Source organism: Natrix helvetica (genome assembly GCF_964273705.1).
Source record: "Natrix helvetica genome assembly, chromosome: 2".
NCBI lineage: Eukaryota > Metazoa > Chordata > Lepidosauria > Squamata > Natricidae > Natrix > Natrix helvetica.
Window position 1 is genome coordinate 166862972 of NC_138552.1, and position 21775 is coordinate 166884746.

The 21775-nt window shown below is 38.9% G+C and overlaps 1 protein-coding gene across 4 annotated transcripts in view; it reads left to right on the top strand.

The window, feature by feature from the left end:
• The window catches only part of ADGRB3 (adhesion G protein-coupled receptor B3), a 514089-nt gene that overhangs the window by 435079 nt on the left and 57235 nt on the right, over positions 1 to 21775 (top strand). For 3 of the 4 annotated variants that reach the window (XR_014174267.1, XM_081940251.1, XM_081940252.1), the window contains exons 20-21: positions 19878 to 20028; positions 21525 to 21594. The exons of the other annotated variant lie outside the window; for it this stretch is intronic. Coding sequence is in view for 2 of the 3 variants with exons in the window: in XM_081940251.1 (XP_081796377.1) it covers positions 19878 to 20028; positions 21525 to 21594 (221 nt within the window). In the remaining variant the exon portion in view is untranslated. The remainder of the gene's footprint in view (positions 1 to 19877; positions 20029 to 21524; positions 21595 to 21775) is intronic. 4 annotated transcript variants of the gene reach the window in all.

Consider the following 21775-nt stretch of genomic DNA (forward strand, 5'->3'; position numbering starts at 1 on the left):
CTTAGGTTGTAGCTAATAATAATTTTGTTAGTTTTATTCTATCACAGTATTCTTCTTTATCCAGCGAGTATGCAATTTGTGGTTTCTTATTTTAATGTTTTCTGCCTAGAGAATCTTTCTCCAATCTGGTGCATCTAGCTATACTAGAGTACAATTTTCAGACTTTCCAACTAGTATGGTCAAATATGTTTGTAGGACATGAACTTTAGAATGTTGATATAAAGTATATATACTAATATTTTGCGTTTTTTGATATTAATGATTTTCTTGCACTGTTCTTCAATTCTATAGCTATACAATGAACAAAATCTCCTATTTTTCAAAATGACCAGATCTTTTCTTCTTGACAGTCCCTTTCCTTAGCAAATCAGAAAAAAAAAACATTTTGGGTTCAAAGTAGTAATTTGTCACTGTTTGTAAGTTGTACAAAAATAAATATTCACAAAAAGACTTCTGGTCTGTAATAGTCAGAGTTAAAATAGACATATAATTGTCTATTTTACCTATGAAAAATTGCAGGGCAGAAGGTTTTTTTGTTATTGTTAAATTAATCAAAGTAAATAGCAATGCATTTCCAATATGCTGTTGTCAGCCATCTGCAGGTCTAATATTTTATATTGAAGCTTAAAAAAAAACCTTAATCTTGCTAAGAGCATTTTCTTTAGAGCACTTTACCATTAAAGTAAAAAAAAAGCATTGGCTGCTTCCAAAAGTTCCTGAAAATTAAATTGTGAAGGGAAAAGCATTAACATGGCATCCTTTGTACAATGACTCATGCCTGAGCCGCTACTAAGATATATGTAAGTGGGAGGAGGTTTCCACGTGCACATGCCTAGCTGGTAAAGAATTACATGTGCACAAAATGATTAAAGTACATGTGATACTTTAATCTAATTCAATGGGCGATAATTAATTCTAAAAGCCAGCATCCTACTGATCATCTGTTCATTAGTAAAAGCTGAAATTTGGATTCTATCTTCTTATTAACCATTGTATGTCTTAACAAGATAGAGTCTTTAAAAGAAAGAAAGAAATAAGTTGGATCCAGAGCTGTGAAGAGTAGAACTCTACAATCCTGATACTTGGAAAGATGGAAGATTATTTTCACTGATCTACCTTCCCTAATGTTGCCTACTCTGCACCCAACTGAACAATTAGACTATTCTTCCCGATTGTGAGCTAGGCAGCACTGACTGAATGCTTTAGCATAGGTATCAGTATAATCCACTCTCTTGATTTCTTCTACTAACAGAAGAAGCCTGTTCATGAAATATGTGAATGAAGACTCATTCAGGCCAAAGTGCCTAAAGTTTGAATGAAGTTGCTTGAATGAGCAACTGTTCATAAAAGGTCAGTGTAGAATCAAACCTTGTCTACGCAGACTCTTATCATCGTTAAGCAAACGGTGTTGGAAAACATTTATGTTTACATGCTAACTTTGATTCATTATTTATTTTTCACACTACTTTTAGCTCTTCTGCCTCAATTTGGCGATTATCAACTTTGGATTCCTGTGGAAAATACTAATGGATGTTCCGTAGATCAGTCAATTCCGTATTTAGTATTCTCATGCCTATATAAAATAAGAAGAAGAATACTTCTATTGTATTTTCAAGAAAAGCTTTGGGGTTTGTGCAGGCACACACCATTTCGCAATTCATTAATGTAGCCCCCCCCCCCTCCGCTTCTTTGTGAATGTAAAGAAAAAAGTTGCAGTTCCTTTAAGAATCTTACTAATCTTAATGAGTTGATTATTTAAAGCTGCAGCATCTAAAGCAGACCTGGCCATTTTACAGCCCATGGGCCACATTAGCCTTTTGTCTGTCCCAGTCCAGACCCCAGGGGGGGAGTCGGGGTGACTGTGAGAGGCAGTGAGGAGGAGGAATGGAGGCAGTGGCAGCAATAGCCATTCACAACTGTTCCAGTTTCTCATGTGGCCCCTTGGGAAAATTAATTGCGTGCCACTGATCTGAAGAGAGGCTGTTTTAATGACAGCAGCAAAGAGCCATGTGTGTGAAGGGCCCAAAGTCATAATATAAAGAGAGAACAAATGTGATGGGACTATGATACTAAATGAGTGAATAGTAGGGATTTTCTATTTTTTTTTATGTTATTGATGGGAGAGAATTGAGGAGGTGTTTAAACAATACCATCAATTTTCTGCACTCAGATCACAGAAATTCAAGATAAGAGTTCTGGAACTCACACTATTTCCAAATCACTGAAGCCTATGGTTATGACTATTATTTCATCAGTAATTTCTAAATAAATTCTAAATTTACTGCTTCTAAACTGTCTAGTGGGGATCCTACCTTTGAATATGTCTAATTGAATGGAATCAAATGCACTTTTTGTAAAGGATTCTGTGGTGAGCCCCATGTAGTCTTCTAACTGGAGAATAATGCCCTCTTTGTTTGGTGGCATTAGTCATCGTCATTCTAAATATAGCATATAAGTAAATTTGATTTTTATACAAATATGTGTTCCTATCTTTATCCTAAAGATAACATATCAGTATATTTGACTGTAAGGACTGGAATATAGATTTCTAACAATGACATTTTTAAAAGGATCCATCGCACCTTTAGGATAATATGTTTCCCAGAGTGGCTTTCAATTGATATAAATATTAGTAAGTAAAATATAATATACTGTATATTATGTAATTATATTCAGTTGAGGTAAGAGTTTGCCTAAGCAAGCTGAGGCTGGGGCATCTTACAGTCATAAGTATATATTTTATATTTTGAAAAGCTGTGCCAGGCAACATGCATGCTTTTTCATCTGTGTTATCCTCTGTAGGAATTCACTTCACATATAGATTTTGATTATGGAGTTAGCTTACTTCCCAAATGTGCTTATAAACAAATTGCAGTCATATTTTTCACTTACGTTTATCTTACCATTGACCTATACATTTTACAACACTGGTGCCAGGGAACAAGAAAAGTGTTCTTAAAAACTCCCTTTTTTTGGCTAAGTATCTTAACTTATGATATTTAAGTTCTTAAGGATCAGAAGTAATCTACAATTAAAACCTTTCCTCCTTTTCTCTTAACTCTCTAGTATAGCTTTAACAACTAGGACTACTCTAACAATATGGGAATTTTAATTGCTCCTCTAGGTGATTGGATGGATGATGGATGGGTGGATGGATGGATGGATGGATGGATGGATGGATGGATGGATGGATAGATAGATAGATAGATAGATAGATAGATATATAGATAGATAGATAGATGATAGATGATAGATAGATAGATAGATAGATGATAGATAGATAGATAGATAGATAGATAGATAGATAGATAGATAGATAGATATCTTGCTTTTAAAGTAATGCCTACCTTTCTAATTGTGATACAATTTTTTGTTTTAGCTTCTCCCTATGAGCTAAGGAGTCATATCCTTATGTTAATCAGTATGCTAATGCAAGAAAATGCTGGAGCTATACTAGCTTTGTTTTGTTCCAAAGAAACACAAAAGAAAAAGTTAACCCCAAATCTGTCGAATCTGTTCCAAAGTGAAATTATTCACTGAACAGAAGGAAGACTTCAGTCCTGCTGAAAATGAACATATTTTTAATCTGTCAATACCTGGATAAGCCACCACCTGTGAATTCTATTTATACACTCTGCTAAGTTCCAAAGAAGTTAGATGTATAAAATAAATGTAACAGGAATCAACCAATTATATCCAGCTATTTCAGAGATAATGGGAGCAAATATTGTGAGCTATCTTTAACTGGAATGCCAGCCTGCTCACAGCTAAACTCTCACAAGTAATTTTGTGATACTCCCAGAGATGTGAGCACTCAGAGGCAATGCTTATGTTTTACCCATCTGTTCTTGACCCTCCTACATATGTCCACTAAAATTTATATATATATATCCAATCTATTCCAAAGCTGTGCAGTGCTTGAAGCTGTGCAGAACCTCTCACTTTGGCAGAGGTCTGTGTCAAACTGCTTCAGTAAGCAATACGCTCTCATTTCTAGACGTAAAGCACAGGGCTATGAAATTTGGGGAAAGTGCAGAGAAGAGAAACTAGCATTATTAATAGCCTGGAGACTAAAACATCTGAAGTTTAAAACCTTTGACAGTTGCAGGAACTGGGTATGGCTAGTCTAGACAAAAGAAGGACTAGGTGACATGATAACAATATTACAGTATTTGAAGGGCTGCCACGAAGAAGAGGGGGTCAACCTATTTTCCAAAGTACCAGAAGACAAGACAAGAAACAAGGGATGGAAACAAATCAAGGAGAGAAGCAACCTGGAATTAAGGAGAAACTTCCTAACAGTGAGAACAATCAACCAGTGGAACAGCTTGCCTTCACAAGTTGTGGGTGCTTCATCACTGGAAGTTTTTAAGAAAAGGCTGCACAGCCACCTGTCTGAAATGGTATAGGGCAGTGATGGAGAACCTATGGCACGTGGAGCCATTTATCAGGGCACGCGAGGCGCTGCCCTGTTAGCTGGCCAGCATGTATGCGCTCGCTGGCCGGCTGAGTTCACCTTTTTAAAAGCTATTTTTCGCCTTCCCCAGGCTCCAGGGGCTTTATAGGAGCCTGGGGAGGGCAAAAAGAGCCTCCCCCCCGAGGCTTCAGGGACTGTCCGGAGGCTTCCCTGATGTCTTTGAAGCACTTAAAACCACCCTCCGAGCAAACCGGAAGTTCACTTCCGGATTGCTCGGAGGGTGGTTTTAAGCGCCCCGAAGGCGTCAGGGAAGCCTCCGGACGGTCCCTGAAGCCTTCGGAACGCTTAAAACGACCCTCCGAGCAACCTGGAAGTCACTTCCGGGTTGTTCAGAGGGTGGTTTTAAGCATTCCAAAGGCTTCAGTGAAGCTTCCGGACGGTCCCTGAAGCCTCCGGAGGGCCTCCGGGGGGGGCGGGGGGGGGCTCTTTTCGCCCTCCCCAGGCTCCTATAAAGCCTCTGGAGTCTGGGAAGGGCGAAAAAAGCATGTAAAAATGGGGGGGTCGTGCGTTGTGCGCGCATGCACACTGGGGGGACGCATGTTGCATTATGGGTGCGGCACGCCCGCACACGACCCCCCCTGCGCTCCCCCCACTTGTGGCACCCAAGCGAAAAAAGGTATGCCATCGCTGGTATAGGGTCTGCTGCTTGAGCAGGGGATTGGACTAGAAGACCTCCACAGCCTCTTCCAGCTCTATTCTGATTGATTGGACATACATGATTTCATTTCAAGTCTTTGCCTGAAATTATAAGGCAGAGCTTGAAGTGAAGCAAAGATGCAGGGCCTCAGACAGATTCACTAAAATCCACTGAATTCAAATGCAGCTGCCTTACAACCCTCCACTATTTTTCATCTGTACTCACCTCAGACTATGAGTACAGAGTAACATATTCTGCAATATTTGCTCTCTCATGTCTGACAAACAATCCAGTGACAATATTCTCCTGCCCTTGAATTATTACTTCCTTCAAATATTCCAGTCAAAATGTTATTTTTATTCTTTCCAATCCAACACATTTAGGAAAGAAATAGCATCAAGGGGATTGGCATTGAGAGGGAGAGTTGTCAGATTTAAACCTGGGCTGGATCTGACCTGGGCTATGGAGAAATGAATTTTAAAAAATCTTAAATTTCCCCACACTTTATCCCTACAGTAGTGGCAATGGGCGTTAGCTTAATATGCTGTCAACTGGTCCATTCTTAATCTTCCCTCCCTTCCTTTTGACCAAGAGCACAGTCATTATTAAAAAGTGGAAAGCATCCAGAGACTGTGCTGTAGATGCTTTTAATACCTTGTTTGAAATCTATAATTTCCTAAACTTCTGGAAAAAGGCTGTGCAGGATTAAGAGCCAAATGGAACAGGAGTTTGCCTTTCCATAAATTCTAGAGCAGAATCAGCAAACATATTTCACAAATTGGAAACATCCATGGCACTTCTCGGATTGTCATCTATTATAGAAATCAAATCACATTTAATTGATTAAACTTGCGTACATTTGTGTACATGAGCTCTCAAAGAATGTATTTTTGAGGTGAGATGTCCCTTTCTCTCTTAGAGAAAGCTGGCAAATCACATATTATTATGTTCTGTTTTTATATTTTTTAAAAAATAACCAATTATATTTAAAAAGCATGTTGCCTGAGGCACTTTTTAAAAACTAATGATGAATATCTTAAGAGTTATTTAATTGAAGGTTATAGGATTGTCTCACTGTGCCTACAAATCTCTGCAGCTCCAAACGCAAGTCACAAGTTAAAAAAAAAAACCTTCTTCCTATGGGCTATAAGCATGTCATATCCAATTAATTTTATCTCCATCCATTCCACACTTTTTGACTCCAGCTGTGTTAGGCAGAAAGGCAATGGCTGGTCCAAAGTTATTTAGTGAGTTTCAAAGCTGAGTAGGGATATGAACCCTCCCACCTTTATCCTAAGTTCTTACTCCAGTGTTCTCTACTCTGACTCTCAATACTATCAGTTGTGTTGAGGTGGAATTTATCCGATAAAGTTAGCACACATTCTCAGAGGACCCACACATTCATGAAGCAGTATTATAACACTAAAAATTCAATCACAGTAATGCAAATGTAAGCAGATATCCTCACTGAGCAAGTTCTCTATCACAAAATAACTAGATTGGAGACAGTTTTTAAAAGAAACAAACATTCGTTATTATCAACTGAATGGTCCATATCATAGTAATAATGAAGTAGGTATTTGTGGAATACATTTCCCTCCTATGTGTTGAATGGTCAGCTGTTCTGTGGGAGTATGAGGAGCCATTCTTGTCACGGTTATTGAAAATGCAGCCGGAATCTTCACAACCCTACAGGAAGCAGCATGATTAGGATCTGAAGCAACAGATCTATGCTTGTATGGAAGAAATGATTGCATTTAAAAGGAGCTTATGGAAAAGAAACTTAAATGGAACAAAAGGCCCAAAGGGAGTTTGCATGAGTTTCTTGAAAGCTGGATGGTAAATACTGCCTAATCGTCAGTGTAAAAGAGAATATTCAATGGCCGCATTGAATCCCTCACCCTGTTAATGCTGTTTAAAACTCAGCGGTAGAAATGTGGAATTCTGTAGCCTAAATTCTAACAGGCTAAACTTGGAAGATGTGTTGATACAAAAGGATGCTCTCTATTTCAAGAATGCAAGAATCACTTGCAAAAGGAACCTGTAACACTAGGCCCTTGTACACTAGCAAACACTGCCTTCCTCAGTATGAGGAAATCAATTGTCTTTCTGTTTGGATTATATAAAGTGTTAGGGTGGGTGTGGGATTTGATCCCCCAAAGCTGTTTTAGAGCATGCAAAGGGTGCGTGTGAGATTGTGACTCTAGTAGCTGCAACTGCTTAAATTAGCCACATGCAGCTGCTTTGAAGAATTGCAAATAGGTACCAGGTTCACATTCCTACATGCTCCAAAGGATTCTTTTAAAATGAAATCTGAAGCATAGCACACACCATTGACAAAAATTCTAAATGTGTCTTTATAGTTATAGATTATCTATACCAGCAGGTGCCAATTTACTATTAGGCAAATCTATATTCCTTAGACTCTTTTTTTAATGATGATTTTTCTCTTTTCCATTGATGTGGTAGCCCCAAATTCCCCAACCTTTCTGGTTTTGCGAACCAGGGGAGGGGAGAGGATTCCATGTGAGTGGCAGGTACTCACACATGCCACTCGTACAAATGAAGTCTGTGCGCACATGCTCCCCCGCTGTATTGTGCAAATGGAAATGCGTGCATGAGCTCATACACCACTTCCACAGCCTGATTCCTAACAGGGTCATGGCCCAGTAGTAGGCCGCAGCTCAGGGGTTAGGGCCTGTTGTAGCCTACATCCAAGACTACCATGCTACTTATACTGACTATAGCCTAAGGCTGTCCAGGCTCTTGGGCAAAAAAGTTTCCCCTATCCATCTAAGTAGAGATTCAATGTGGTCTCCAGCAATGCCAAATATGTTGTAGTGCTTTTCTTGTGCCTGGTCTTATATTCCCTTCCTTATTATGAAGAAATCAATTGTCTTTCTGTTTGAATTATATAAAGTATTATGGTGGGGGGGATGGATTTGATCCCAAAAGGCTGTTTTAAAGCATGCAAAGGGTGCATGTGAGACTGTGACTCTAGTACCTATTTGTTTAGTTGTTTAGTTCACCATACATTTTACTTAGGCATAAATGCCCATTTGCCTCAGAAAAATGTGTGTTTACCCATTTGTGCATGTCTACAAATGCATGGAAGAGAGAGAGAGTGAAAAAGAGAGGGATTAATAGAATAAGCCTCTTCAACTATGTACAAGATCAACCAGATGTGCCAGCTATAAAATGAAGACAGAAGAGGTGACATCTGGAGCCCTGGAAAATTCTGGAAAGCCAATGTGGCTGCCAATCCTATTTAATTTTTGTTTAGTTTTATCTTAAAATCCCTTTGATCCGGCCACTCCTATGTTGTCATTCTAGGCCGCTTACATGCAAACAAATGACACAAGTTTACAGAAATGGCATAAAAACATCTATGATTATATACACAAATTACATACATGGATGCAAATGAAATAAGTTATGCACATTGTCCAAACTGCTTTGGTTAACAATGGAATATTGGGGGTAAAGTCTGGCATAAAAGAATTTGTCTGTTGCAGCCACAGTCTACAGAATGAAGGTCTGGAAAATCAAGGGTTGTTTTTATACTGACAAATATTCAGAACCAGCATTTGCCCATATTCGGAGAAAAGCTTTGTTGAAATGTGGGTTTTACACTTTAGAAACATTTTCCTCCATGTATTTATTGCGGCTTTTCCAAAAGGCTCTGAAGATTCGGTTTTGTCAGCAGGCCTGTGGGCTTCAAATGGAGATGATCAAGTGGTTGGCTTGATTGTGTTACTGCTGCCATGGGTGGTGGGGAGGGAGTATGGTTTTTATGTTGTGAAGTTTTAATGTTGTAAGCTGCCTAGAGTCACCTGTGTGTGAGTTCGGCGGCCATATAGCTTTGTTTAATAAATGCAAAAATAAATAGTAGATGAAGGAGGAGATTGAGAAAAATTTCACCAGGGTTTTGTTTGGTTTGTTGGTTTGTGTGTTTGTTTTTTGCAATTGCTTAGCGCCTAGTGAAGAATAATAATATGCAAAACAACGAGAGATCAAATTAGAAGAAAAAAAAACTGTAAGAAAGAAAACAAATCCAGTCATTTAACCCTATTCTTTGTCTTCATTCCACTACATGCTGGGCTGTAAACTTTAGCAACTAGATGTGGTGCACTGTATATTCATGTTATTTATTATGTTTTTTATACTACCTTTATTACTTTGATAAGTAATGTGAGGCGGCAAATATACATAATCCTTAGCCTTTATTCCTGAATCAATCTATAACTGTTTTGAACATACAGTGTCCTTTAAGGCTTACAGCTACTACCTTGATCCTTCTAACTTGAATGCTTTACCTTGTGGTGATTATATATTAGAGTTATCCTGATTAAAGGGATCAAAACAATTGTTTTGAAGGATCAAAGGGATCAATAAGACTGCTAATCAAAATCTTCAGTAAAAGAACAGTGCCTGGGGAGGATAACAATGGTGCTCTGCGTGAACTCACTAACAAAAGAATTGTGCTCATTAGAAATATATTATTGGAACTTTTTAAAGAATTAAAACTAATACAAACTAACATAAAGTAAGGGATTAAAGAAAAAGGAAAGAAAAAATAATTGAAGACAAATAAAAAAGAAAAAGAAAACAATAAAGTGGCTTTTGATATTCCTCCCAGCAGTTGGAAAGAAAAATTATATTTTAACCTCTCTCTCTAAAGTTACATCATAATACTTTTCTATCTTTCTGTCTAACCATCATAGCTGTAAATCACAAGTTCATCTTAGCAGGACATCATCGAGTTAAAGAAATTCAGTCTGATTCTGATAGCTTTCATGAGAATATTCATCCGTTTGGAATTTCCTTTACATTCAATTCATAAAAATGTATGTTTAGCTTACCTGTAACTGTACATTGTTCCTCATCACGTTTATTTATACTAGCCTATAAGAATAACAGGTCTATAGTTACCCGATAAGCTGAGTAGAACTGATGAAAATCGCATTGTGAGTTTCTGCACAATTTCAACTTCACTAGATATGGTTGCATTCCTATTTATTGGTCAAGTCTTAAATTATTATATTGACACAATATTATTTCTAAAGGATTATATCACTCACAACTAATTATTGTGAGTTTTCTGGCACAGTGTTCAGAATTGAAAGAGAAGAATAACAAACCCAGGATTAAGTAACAACACTGATCCTTCCTCTATCTGTTCTCTATGCTGCTTGTAATATAACATGAACATATTACAGTTCTATGACCAGTTATGAGCTTGTAGAAGGAACTGACTAAATTGTTTAAATTTAATTATCTTCATACATATCCTTCAATGCATTTACTTCAATTACAGTAGGCTAATTTTAAGAGGAGGAGGAAGAAGAAGAAGAGGAGGAGGGGGAGGAGGAATGGGAGATTTAGAAACTGATTTGACTCGCTCACCCTCCATTCTTCTGTTTCTCACTCCCACATACATGTAACTTTCACCAATACCAACATTTCAAACCTTTCTGAAGGTAAGGCTACATATGTTATTACAGCATGTGTGAGTGGAATAACAATGCCATACTTCAGTTTATGTTACAGCAAGCAGTAAGTCTCATGGCCCAATAATTGTCCCTTGAAGTACAACTTTCTTAATCTGGACTCATCTGAACTAAAGCAAACCATTGTCATTGCCTAACATTTCTCAATTCCAAAGAAAGCTACCTTCAGTCAGAAGAAACAAAACTGCTGCCATCAAATGAATCTACAATGTAATTAAAAAGCACTCTTGTCTCTGGAGCTTCATGTTTTTTGTGTAGTCTAATGGGTAGCTAGTACCTTCTGCTGCAAGGTGTGCCTTTTGACACCACTGTCAATCCAGAACGTTTACTCTCCTGGGGATGCCAGCATTATAGTGTCCCACCATAACATAAATTTAACTGGTCAAATTTAACAGGTCAGTTACTCAAGAAGATGACTCAGTTGCAGCCCTTTCCTTTTCTCATCTTTTTTCTGGGTTTTGGAAAAAGCTTGCAGTTAATCATCAAACAGGGAAGAAAATTGTCTATGGCACTTGGATGTGCCAATGTCTAATAATGAATGCATTACCCAAATCATTTTGAGGTTGAAAATCAAGATGATTAAAGCTATTCTGGCTTCTCTTTTATATGCCATGCATTTTTTAAAAAGCACAGTTGTTGCTGAAACACGACATCCTTTTTAGTTTTTTAGGGAGGGGGAGTACGTTTCATGAAAAAAGATCTTGCAGTTCTTGCTACGAGAGTCAGACAGAACAAGCCGCTGGAAAGTTTAAGTCTGAGAATCTGCACCCCACTGAGACTCTTGCCTTTCATGGAGGACTCTTTGCCCTCCCCAAAAAGAAATGCAACCCACTTTAAATGCTACCCTTTCCTATGCTGCACTGTAGCCAAGCCCCCCTATTGATAGGAATAATTTTATTCCACTCTCATTGGGCAAAGTATTTCTTCATCGCCTTCCTCCAAAGGATTACGCTAGGAAAAGCATTGTCTTCCATTGCTACAGAGTGCTGAGAAAACACTGTGGTTCTTTTACTCTGCAAACTACAGCACAGCCACCTCAACTCTTTAATGCAGGCCAGCATAATGGAGCCATTCGCATTCTGTGCTTGGTTTATACAAAATATTGTAACTTAATAAACCAACATTTCTCTCTCTCTATGAGAATGTGCAAGTCTGAATAAAACTCAGTTCTATTTTAACAGAGGTGTAGTACATGCACAAATACTGTAGGTGATTAAAGTACAAGCCAAAGCATGATCAGTACGCTTTTAATAATCCAAATGATTGGATTGTTGATATTTCACTTGGACAGTTTGGTTTAGTTCTTTTTTAGTGTTTTTGTTCCTTTACCGGAAAACTGTTTGATGTTGAAAGGAAAAAAAAATTGGACATAGTATCTGAGGAAATAAAATTAAACCCCACTGATTTTAATGGCACTTACTCCTAGGTTTATGTGGAAAATTGCATCTATAGCCTTTATAAAATTATAAAGGGAAATTAAAACAGCAACAAATTGTAGATATTCATTCAGGTTATCTGTCCCGAGCTCGTGTGTGTGTGTGTGTGTGTGTGTGTGTGAGAGAGAGAGAGAGAGAGAGGGGGGGGAGGGAGGGAGGGAGGGAGGGAGGGAGAGGGAGATTAGTTGTATTTGCCTATTTAATTCAATCTGGACAAGGAGCTTATTTCCTTCCTTGGGAGAAAGTTCATATGGTTGACTAAGTCAACTCTCCATTGACTGATGGAGAAATGCTAGCACAAAAAGTTTTGGAAATTCCTTTGAGAAAAACCAGGATTGAGTTAGAACCTTTTTTCCCCTGGCAAAGAGAAGGAGATCCAGACCCAAACAAATGAACTACAAAAAACTGGAGTGGCAACAAGTACAATCATTGTTGCGGTTACAGAAAAAAAGTTGTTTTATGTGTGTACTTCTCCGACTGTGTTGTGAACAGGAAAAGTTCAAAGCTAACAGATGGCATTGTTTGGAATTCTGATGGTTTGGGAATATCAGTTTGAGGATAGGTGCTGCAGAACAAAAGAAGCTTGCTGAAAATAATTTTTAAAAGTTCAGTGTGTGTGTGTGTGTGTTTATGTGTAGAAAGAGAAGTTCTTATTAAATAAGCAACATTTAGGGTTTTTCTATTTATCAATTTTTGGTGCTTACTATCTGAGTACTCATTAAGAAAAGCAATATTTCTTCTTTATTACTGGTAACTAAACTGCACGGAGTGTATTTCAAATATATTTACAAGGGATAAAATCAGAATGTGCACATTTAGTCTTTTTTTTTTTAAGTCATCACCTTTATGCTTTCAGAAGTAGCTGCCTTCTGGGTTTGATCTGAATGGATCTTATTTATCACAAAGTTAATAACTGTAATAATTGAATGGATACTTTTGTTTGTTTCTTCTTCAAAGTATTTTCTTTATGTGGGCAAATTTTTATATTGCACAGCACAAAAAAAAGGACAATATGCTACTATGAAAAAATAATTAAACTTGAAAATTAGCAACAGTAAAGGGAAATATAACTCCGGGGCCATCTCTGAAGATCAATGCAAATACAACTTCTCTGTTTTGGTTCTTTTCATTATTCTTATCCTTGTCTCTCCCTGTAAATGAAAATAATCCACTTAGAAAATTGAGGGCAACAGATCCTTTCCTCTGCCATTGAATCTCAGAATTTACAGAAAGAGGTTGGCTGTAAATCCTTAATCGTCAAAGTCAATAAGAACTATGTCCCTAATTTCAGGAGGATTAACATGCAGCCGTTGTATAAAGAATGACTATGCTAAAGATTAAGCAAAATCCTCAATATGAATTTCTCAAATTAGTCTGTCACTGTTATCATAGCTGGACACAAAACGCCTTTCAAAATTTTATTCTACATTTGTGAGCAAAAAAACCTGTATAAACAATTTCTTAAATTTGTGTGTGTGTGTGTGTGTGTGTGTGTGTGTGTATCTGTCTGTCTGTCCGATCTCATCTGATCTGATAATTTTTAAAGAGTAGAATGTTTCCTTGGCAATGACTGATACATCACTAATGAAAAGGTCCCCAGAGAGAGTCTTTTGCTTAGTATTAATGAAAGTGAGGCAATTGTAGAGGGTTGATCAAATAATGAAAGCAGGATACTCATACCCAGATCATTTGGTGGCCTTGTGACTCAATTAGTGTACGACTTCCATTATATTTTCTCTGAAATACTTTATTTTCAATGATTCACTAGGTCAGATTTTCTGTCATTTAACTAAATGGGACTGGTAGGAAAGAAAAACATACTAGGATTCTTTTTTCTGCCTAGCATCAGTAATCAGTATGACTTCAGCAAAGTAGTGTTTCTCTCAACTATAAAAGCAATGGTTGGAAAAGTATGGTGGGGGGAGATGACTTATGCTTACTCTAGGGGTGTCCAAACTTGGGAACTGGGGAATTCTGGGAGTTGAAGTCCACAAGTCTTAAAGTTCCCAAGTTTGGACACCCCTGGCTTACTCCAAAGCTTTTCTATTTTTTTACAGCAATGCCTCTCAACCTTAGCAGTTTTGAGAGGGGTGGACTTCAACTCCCAGAATTCTCCAGCTAGCAACACTGGCTGAGGAATTCTGGAAGTTGAAATCCATCCTTCTTAGAGTCGCCAAGATTGAAAAGCATCTCTGATGCTCATCCAATTGTGAAACGCACAATTGAGAAAAAGCACCATGGGAAATTTCTGTAATAAGATACCGTACCTAGTCGATCAGTCAGTTATTGACTATGCGAGAGAGTGATTAAGGCCTAGTGATTAAGGTGCTGGCCTAGAAACCAGAAGATTGTGAATTCTAGTTCCACCTTACGCATGAAAACCCAGCTGAGTCACCTTGGGCCAATTACTCCCTCTCCACCCAACTCATCTCGCAGGATTGTTGTTGTGGGGAAAATAGTGGGAAGGAGTATTGTGTGTGTTTGCCATCTGGAGTTACTTATAAAGACAGGATAGTAAGTAAGGTAAGGTAAGTAAGTAAATAAGTAAATCTCCAAACCATTATCAAAAAAAGTTAATAAAGCATTGCAGAACAGAGAATTTTAAATGGACATTTTTTTTCTTGCATCAGGTCATTTGGCCATTCAGAAGTTGTTGAATTACAATTTCTAGCCACCCCACTTGGGATCATGGATAGCAAAAGATTCTGAGAGTTGTGGTTCACCAACATGAACCATAGTTCAGAAGTTGTGGGTGCTCCAACACTGAAGGTTTTTAAGAAGAGATTGGACAATCATTTGTCTGAAATGGTATAGGGCAGGAGTTGGCAAACTTACACACTCAAAGAGCCATTTGGACCCGTTTCCCCACAGAAAAGCAAACACCGAGAGCCACAAAGGTCCTAACCGGAAGCCCCCCTGTTCAATTCTGGAGCTGACTGGAAGTTCAGTTCCCCCACCATAGAGTCTCCTCCTAGCATGGCGTACTTTTTCTTCTACCTGTCATAACCGAAAGCCCTATCAATTGTGGAGACAACTGGAAAACCCTCCCATTGCCATAGAGTCTTCTCCTGGAGCACTGTGCTTCTCCTCCCCCACCACCACCAGAAGATCCTCTCAAAATTGTGGCGCCGACTGGTGACGGAGCCACAGCAGAGGGAGGAAAGAGCCACATGTGGCTCCAGAGCCGCAGTTTGCTGATCCCAGGTATAGGGTTTCCTGCTTGAACAGGAGATTGGACTAGAAGACCTCCATGGTCCCTTTCAGCCCTGTTATTCTGTTAACATCTTGAAGGCAACACATCACACATTACTCCAAACTACTTTGCTACTTCCTTATGACTTTCACCATTATCCCATCAGAAATGCTTGTTTTAAAACTTAGTTCTTAAACAATTCTAAACTTGCCTCCTTTTATATATTGCCTTGCTGCAACCTTTCTTACATAATTTGAATAAATATGTATGCCTGTGCCTGAATTTGTCTGTGTGAATAATATCAAAATACATTTGTAATGCTTATGAGTATTTTATATTTAATATGCATTGCTAGATTTTTGGTGTACATGGCGAGAAGGCATGGTCCTACACTTATGCTGCTTGCAGATTCATCGCTTTTTGTGCTTGAGCTTAGGAAGTCAAGTAGCACTTTATGATATAATTAGATCTGAAGCTGATTTGGGACTGCAGAAAATGAAACATTGGAGAAATGCTTGTCTTTTATTTTAAAAAATGAACAAACTGTTAAGAACTGTTTTGTCTCTGAATGCATAACAAACAACTCCTAGCACAACACCAGGCTACAAGAGTATCTAATTCATCCATACTATGGCTGCCCAGTCTTGCATTGATATGTTTCTTTGACTTTTTCCTACTGGAGCCGTCTATTTGGATTTCAGTGACCCTTAAGTTAATTCATTGTGCAGATTTCACTGTTGATAATGCTTGCAATAATTTTCTGGAATGATGAATAGTTCTATAATGCAAGCGGTAATAGTACATAATTGGGGCACACAGAGGCGGTCATAACTATAGTCAAAAAACTGAAGATGGTGCGAAGCTTGGATCACACCTTTGTGGACACCATCTTGAATGGTTTGGTTGGTCAAACCTTGCAGATACCTCTATAAATATGGCTTGTTTTTACCAATTCAGACACAGTTCTGTTTGATTCAGTTAGTGTAGTACTCTAAGCAGAAAAGGAATGTTTGCTGTGCCAGGAAATGCATGTTGATGGACAAGGCCTGGGATTTTCAACATCTTATGCTAAATTGTGGTATCCCGACATCTCCCTCTCTTTGTATCCATGAAATTTTTTTTTTGAATATATTTACCATTTTAACTGCAACTTCATATTGTAGGTAACTGATTTGCCTTGGAACTGAAAGCAGTGCATGATCAGATTCTAATAACAGATTTCTACGTTGTAACATAAAAGAGACTTGCCATGCTATAACATGTTCTGCACAGGGATTCTGTACTGGGAAATATATAAGCCGATTTGTGGATTAACTGACCCACACATTTTTAACCAAAATACTGTGAAAGATAGGACAATGTTTGAAATTTCCATATATTTTAATTTTCACAATTGATTTATTTGTGGGTAATCCGTAGATTTTCCATTTTCACGGTATTTTGGTTAAAATGTTGAGGCTTATCTGCAAATGGACTTATACATCAGTATATATGAGATATCAGGATACTTTTAAAAATATTACTGTACACACTCACAAAGAAGCCAATAAAAATAAAAAAAATTGGGAGGGTGTATTTTGGCACTTAATATACTTGGATTATTTCTGTGGAAAGATCCTTCTCATTTATGCATACCATAGTTTGATTAAGCCAAAATTATAGATGAGAAAATCTTTTGTCACTTTGTTGAAAGGCTGTCAGATTACAAGTACTTGACATGCATAAGAGTTATTATTTCATAAATATTTCTTTTGTGCATTGCTTAGACTAGATAGATAGATAGATAGACAGATCTCTTGGCTTTGAGATTATTATATAGCATATAAGCATGTGTGTGTGTCTGTGTCTGTGTCTGTGTCTGTGGGTTTCTGTCGGATCGCACCGGATTGCGCGATCCCGTTGGTCAATGAACCCGAAAGTAAGTTCTTGCCCCGCCCCTGTCACGGGATGGCCCTTGCCTGCGCTCCACCAGCTCGGGCATGACCGGAGAAGTTTCTCTTCTCAGAAATGTCTTCAGTGGAGTGGTGACAGCCTGCGTCCCTTTCAGGAGCTCCACTGAGGAAACTTCTCCGGTCGCGCCCAAGCTGGTGGAGCACAGACAAGCGCCGTCCCGTCGCCAGGGAAACAGTGAGTGAGGTGAATCATGTGGTTGCTCAGATCACACGGGCGCAGCCCGAGAAGACATTTCTGAGAAGAGAAACTTCTCCGGTCGGGCTGCACCCGTGTGATCTGAGCAACCACGCAATTCACCTCACTCACTGTCTCCCTGGCGATGGGACGGCGCTTGCCTGCGCTCCACCAGCTTGGGCGCAACCAGAGAAGTTTCCTCAGTGAAGCTTCTGAAAGGGACGCAGGCTCAGCCTGCCAGACTGCCACTGCTCCACTGAAGACATTTCTGAGAAGAGAAACTTCTCCAGTCGCGCCTGAGCTGGTGAAGTGCTAGAAGGGGGGGAGGAGCAGAAAAGACAAAAAGGAGAATGAAAGGGAGAAAGAGGAGGTGGGGGATAGGAGATCCTTGCTGTTTTCTGAGCTTGGTGGTTTTCTTACAGACATTTCATTACCAAACTAGGTAACATCATCAGTGCTAGAAGGGAGTGGGGTGGGGTGGGGAAGGAGGAGGAGGAGAAGTCAAAGGACAAAAAGGAAAAAGATAAGGAGGGAGAGGACTGTGGGGTCCTTTGGTGTTCTCTGAACTTGGCCGGCAAGCCACTCCCACCCGGTCACATGGCCGGTAAATCACTCCCACCCAGTCACATGGCTGGCAAGCCACTCCCACAAAGGAGGCCACACCCACAGAGTAGGTTCCAAAAAAATTTGAAACCCACCACTGGTGTACACACACACACACACACACACACACACACACATAGCAAGAAGGTTTATGTTTCCCCCAAAGTTTATACTTGAAATATATTGACATAAAAAGAATTGTTAGCTGATATTCTGTTCTGTCGCATTACTTGCTGCATGACTTGATAGTAGGTAAACTGAAATCAAAAGAGGGAGTTTCAGCTCTTACAAGGCCCACTCAAATCCTTGAATAATTAGAAGATGCAAAGCCAGGTGCTTATTCTTTAGGCAATCATGAACATACTTCTCTCACATAAAAGTGGCAATGCAGTGTTTTTTCAAAGAGCAAAGGAAGAGAGACACAGAATCTCTTTTGGCTGCAATCTTGAAAAAGGCAGAGCTGTTCCACACATTCTCTAGGCCAGTGGTTCTCAACCTTCCCAATGCCGCGACCCTTTAATACAGTTCCACATGTTGTAGTGACCCCCCAACCATAAAATTGGTGTCTCGGTTCCTAAGACCATCGAAAATACGTGTTTTCCTATGGTCTTAGGCAACCCCTGTGAAAGGGTTGTTCGATCCCCAAACCGACCCACAGGTTGAGAACCACTGCTCTAGGCAATGGAAATAGCCTCTAGATCAGAGGTGTCAAACAGACAGCTCGTGAACCGGATACGCCACAGGTAGGCACGCCCACCCAGCTCCACAAAGGGGAAAAAGTCATGAAACATCATGTGACACTGCAAATTTGACACGTGTACTCTAGATGGATCAGAGGTGGGTTGCTGCCAGTTTGGCCTGGATCAGCTGAACCAATAATAGTGGTGGGATGCTCTGCCCACCTGCTCGGACGTTTTTGTGTATGTGCAAAGCAGCGCAAGCGTGAGCGCATGAACTGGTAGTAAAAAAATTAGCAACCCACCTCTGAGATGAATGGTTGGCAATGTATTCTCTTTCCCTGGGTCTGGAATTAGGGAATGGGGAGTTTCAATCTGAGATTGATTTCTTCCACATAGGGGGAAGACAGACAGATAGTCTTGATGTCCCAGGAAATTCAGGGTTTGTTGAACTTGGAGTGCATTCCAATTAATGCAGAAGTTCCATGTGTCTTTAATAGCTACAGAAAAAAAGGGCACTTATGACTTTAATTTCACAGCAAGGGCAGGGATTTGTTCTAAGGCTATGAGTCTTAAAGGGTTACAATCAGAAAATCATGTCACCACTAATAATCACAAGTTATTTGGCTAACATAGACCCCCAAATGTGGATACTATTAGTCAAAAGTGGGCACCAAATGTGTGAGCTATTATTCCCAGGCAAATGTGATCCAGTTGACAGGTGCCTTATCTATTCCACTGCTACCAGAACTAACTTGCACATCATTCCATTTTGAAGAGAAATTTCTAAGGCCTTCCACCATCTAAACTCTCACTACTTGTAATTTTGACTTATTAAGACATGATGTTTCAGGGGGAAGGAATTTGGCAACTGATTATCCCATAAAGGTCAATCTGGCACCATGCATAATATTCCTTTTTTAAAGCTTTAGAGACCCTCTTCCCACTCCATCACTTTCTCCAAGTCCCCATTTGAAAAATATCAGAAGGTTCCTTCGTTAACAACTGCTGCATTTTCATTTTTTCTACTGTAAGAGTATGGCTACTATTTCCCAAAACACATACAGTATTTTGGCTATAGATCTGTATGAGAATTCCTTTAGTATTATGTGTTGTCTATCTCCGGTTAAAGAACGCAGAAGCCAGACTAATGGAATGTAAACATTTAATTCTTCTCTCTGAGCCTTCACTACAATTCTTTTTTTCTTTGTCTACAGAATATTTGCACCACGACCACTGCATTTTTACATTTCTTCTTCTTAGCCTCCTTTTGTTGGGTTTTGACCGAAGCGTGGCAGTCATACATGGCTGTCACTGGAAAAATTAGGACGCGGCTCATAAGGAAACGCTTTTTATGCCTTGGATGGGGTGAGCTCCTGTTATTCAGCTGATTTTTCTTTTTCAGCTTAGTGTTTTTGCATGAATAACCTTTAGAATATGAATGCTTGTTTCAAGAATCTTGGCAGGTAGTAAGGAGATTGTACTGTTCCTGTACTGAATATCAATACTGGAATATTGATAGAATAGCAAGCAAGCATATTATTTAATTCCATTGATTTGCTTCCAGGTGTGGCTGGTAACGAATTTTCCATACTATACTGAAGTTTATCATACTATAACTTACTGTCTTTAGAAGATTTTCCGTAAAGATGCTAATATGTAGACTTTTCAAAGCATAACTGTGCCTGTGATCAAAATCAATCCATTTTTATGCTGTATCTTCGTTATATAATATATCAAATGTTTTGGTGACTTAGTGATTGGATTGGTCACAATGCAGGATGGGATAACAGGAGTAGTTGACAAGTTAATAGTAGGCGAAGGATATACTTGAGTTATTGCTGGTAAAAATATTATTTCCATATAATTTGTATCATAAAGCATGTTTTTCTCATCCAAGCATGAAAAGCAATAAGCAGTGTGATTCTCGCGAGTAATCCCTTCTATGAAAATTCTAGTGATAGCCACAGTAAAACTGTAGCTGGAGGTCACCTATTCCTAGAGCTACCAGATGAGGGATGCAAAAATCCAGATTAACATTAGAGGGCAGCAAGGAGGTAGAGAAAATTTGAATGCATTGCATTCAATTATTTTAGTCCACCTTTGGTAACCTTATCCAACCTTATTTATCTTACAGTGATGAAATTATTTACCCATTATAACTATGTCCTGAAAGCCAAAAACCGTATGGACATTAAGGCCCACCAAACAGATCAAAGAAAGAGGTTTCTGGCCCAGGTAACACCATTTGCACACCAGAATAGAGTACAGATAGGAACCAAATAGAGAACAAATCAATGAGCTGAGAATGATTGCTAGCTCTGTAAGGTTTCCAGACATCTTAATTATTTAAGTAATAGTTGAGAAAGGCTGCCCTTGTACTGTCATGACTTCCAAAAACCACTTCTTCAGAATCGATAGCAAAGTCTCCCAATTTTAGTTGCTTGTCTTGTGGGTATAGATAGATACTGTAATGATCCGATGCAATAAATTAGCTGTATACCAAAGCCTTTCTATCACCTGACTCGTGATACTGAAGACTCTTCTTTATATATTATTTAAAATATCTTATTAGAAAATAGTTCAGAATCCCATTTTACTGCTTTTTTTTTCAGAAACAAGGGCGATATGGCCTTGGGGGGGGGGGAAATGGGGGAAATGTCTTGTTTTCTGGGGCATGGCAAATAAACATAAGAAACAAAAGGGATATGAATAGGGAAGCAGTATGCCTAACTTTCACTTTATGAAAAACTTCAACCACAGGTTTTGTGGCACCATATGGATATGAGATCTCTAGCAGGATGGTCTTTAGATGCGCAGATCATTATGTAGACAGGGAAATAACACTGGAGTTTTTCTTGCAGGTTTGCCAGCATTGGTCGTGGCCATATCAATAGGTTTTACCAAGACTAAAGGCTATGGAACTACTCAATAGTAAGTCATTCTATCATAACATATCTTGTTTTCAAGGAGAGCTCCTACATTCCTGTTTACCACATTGCCTGCATTTGACTGTTTGACTGTATCCAGATCTAGGATTGACACTGAGTGTCTTTAAAAGTAGTCCATGGTTCCCCAGCTCTCTGAGGGAGGTATGGCAGGAAACAATTGTACA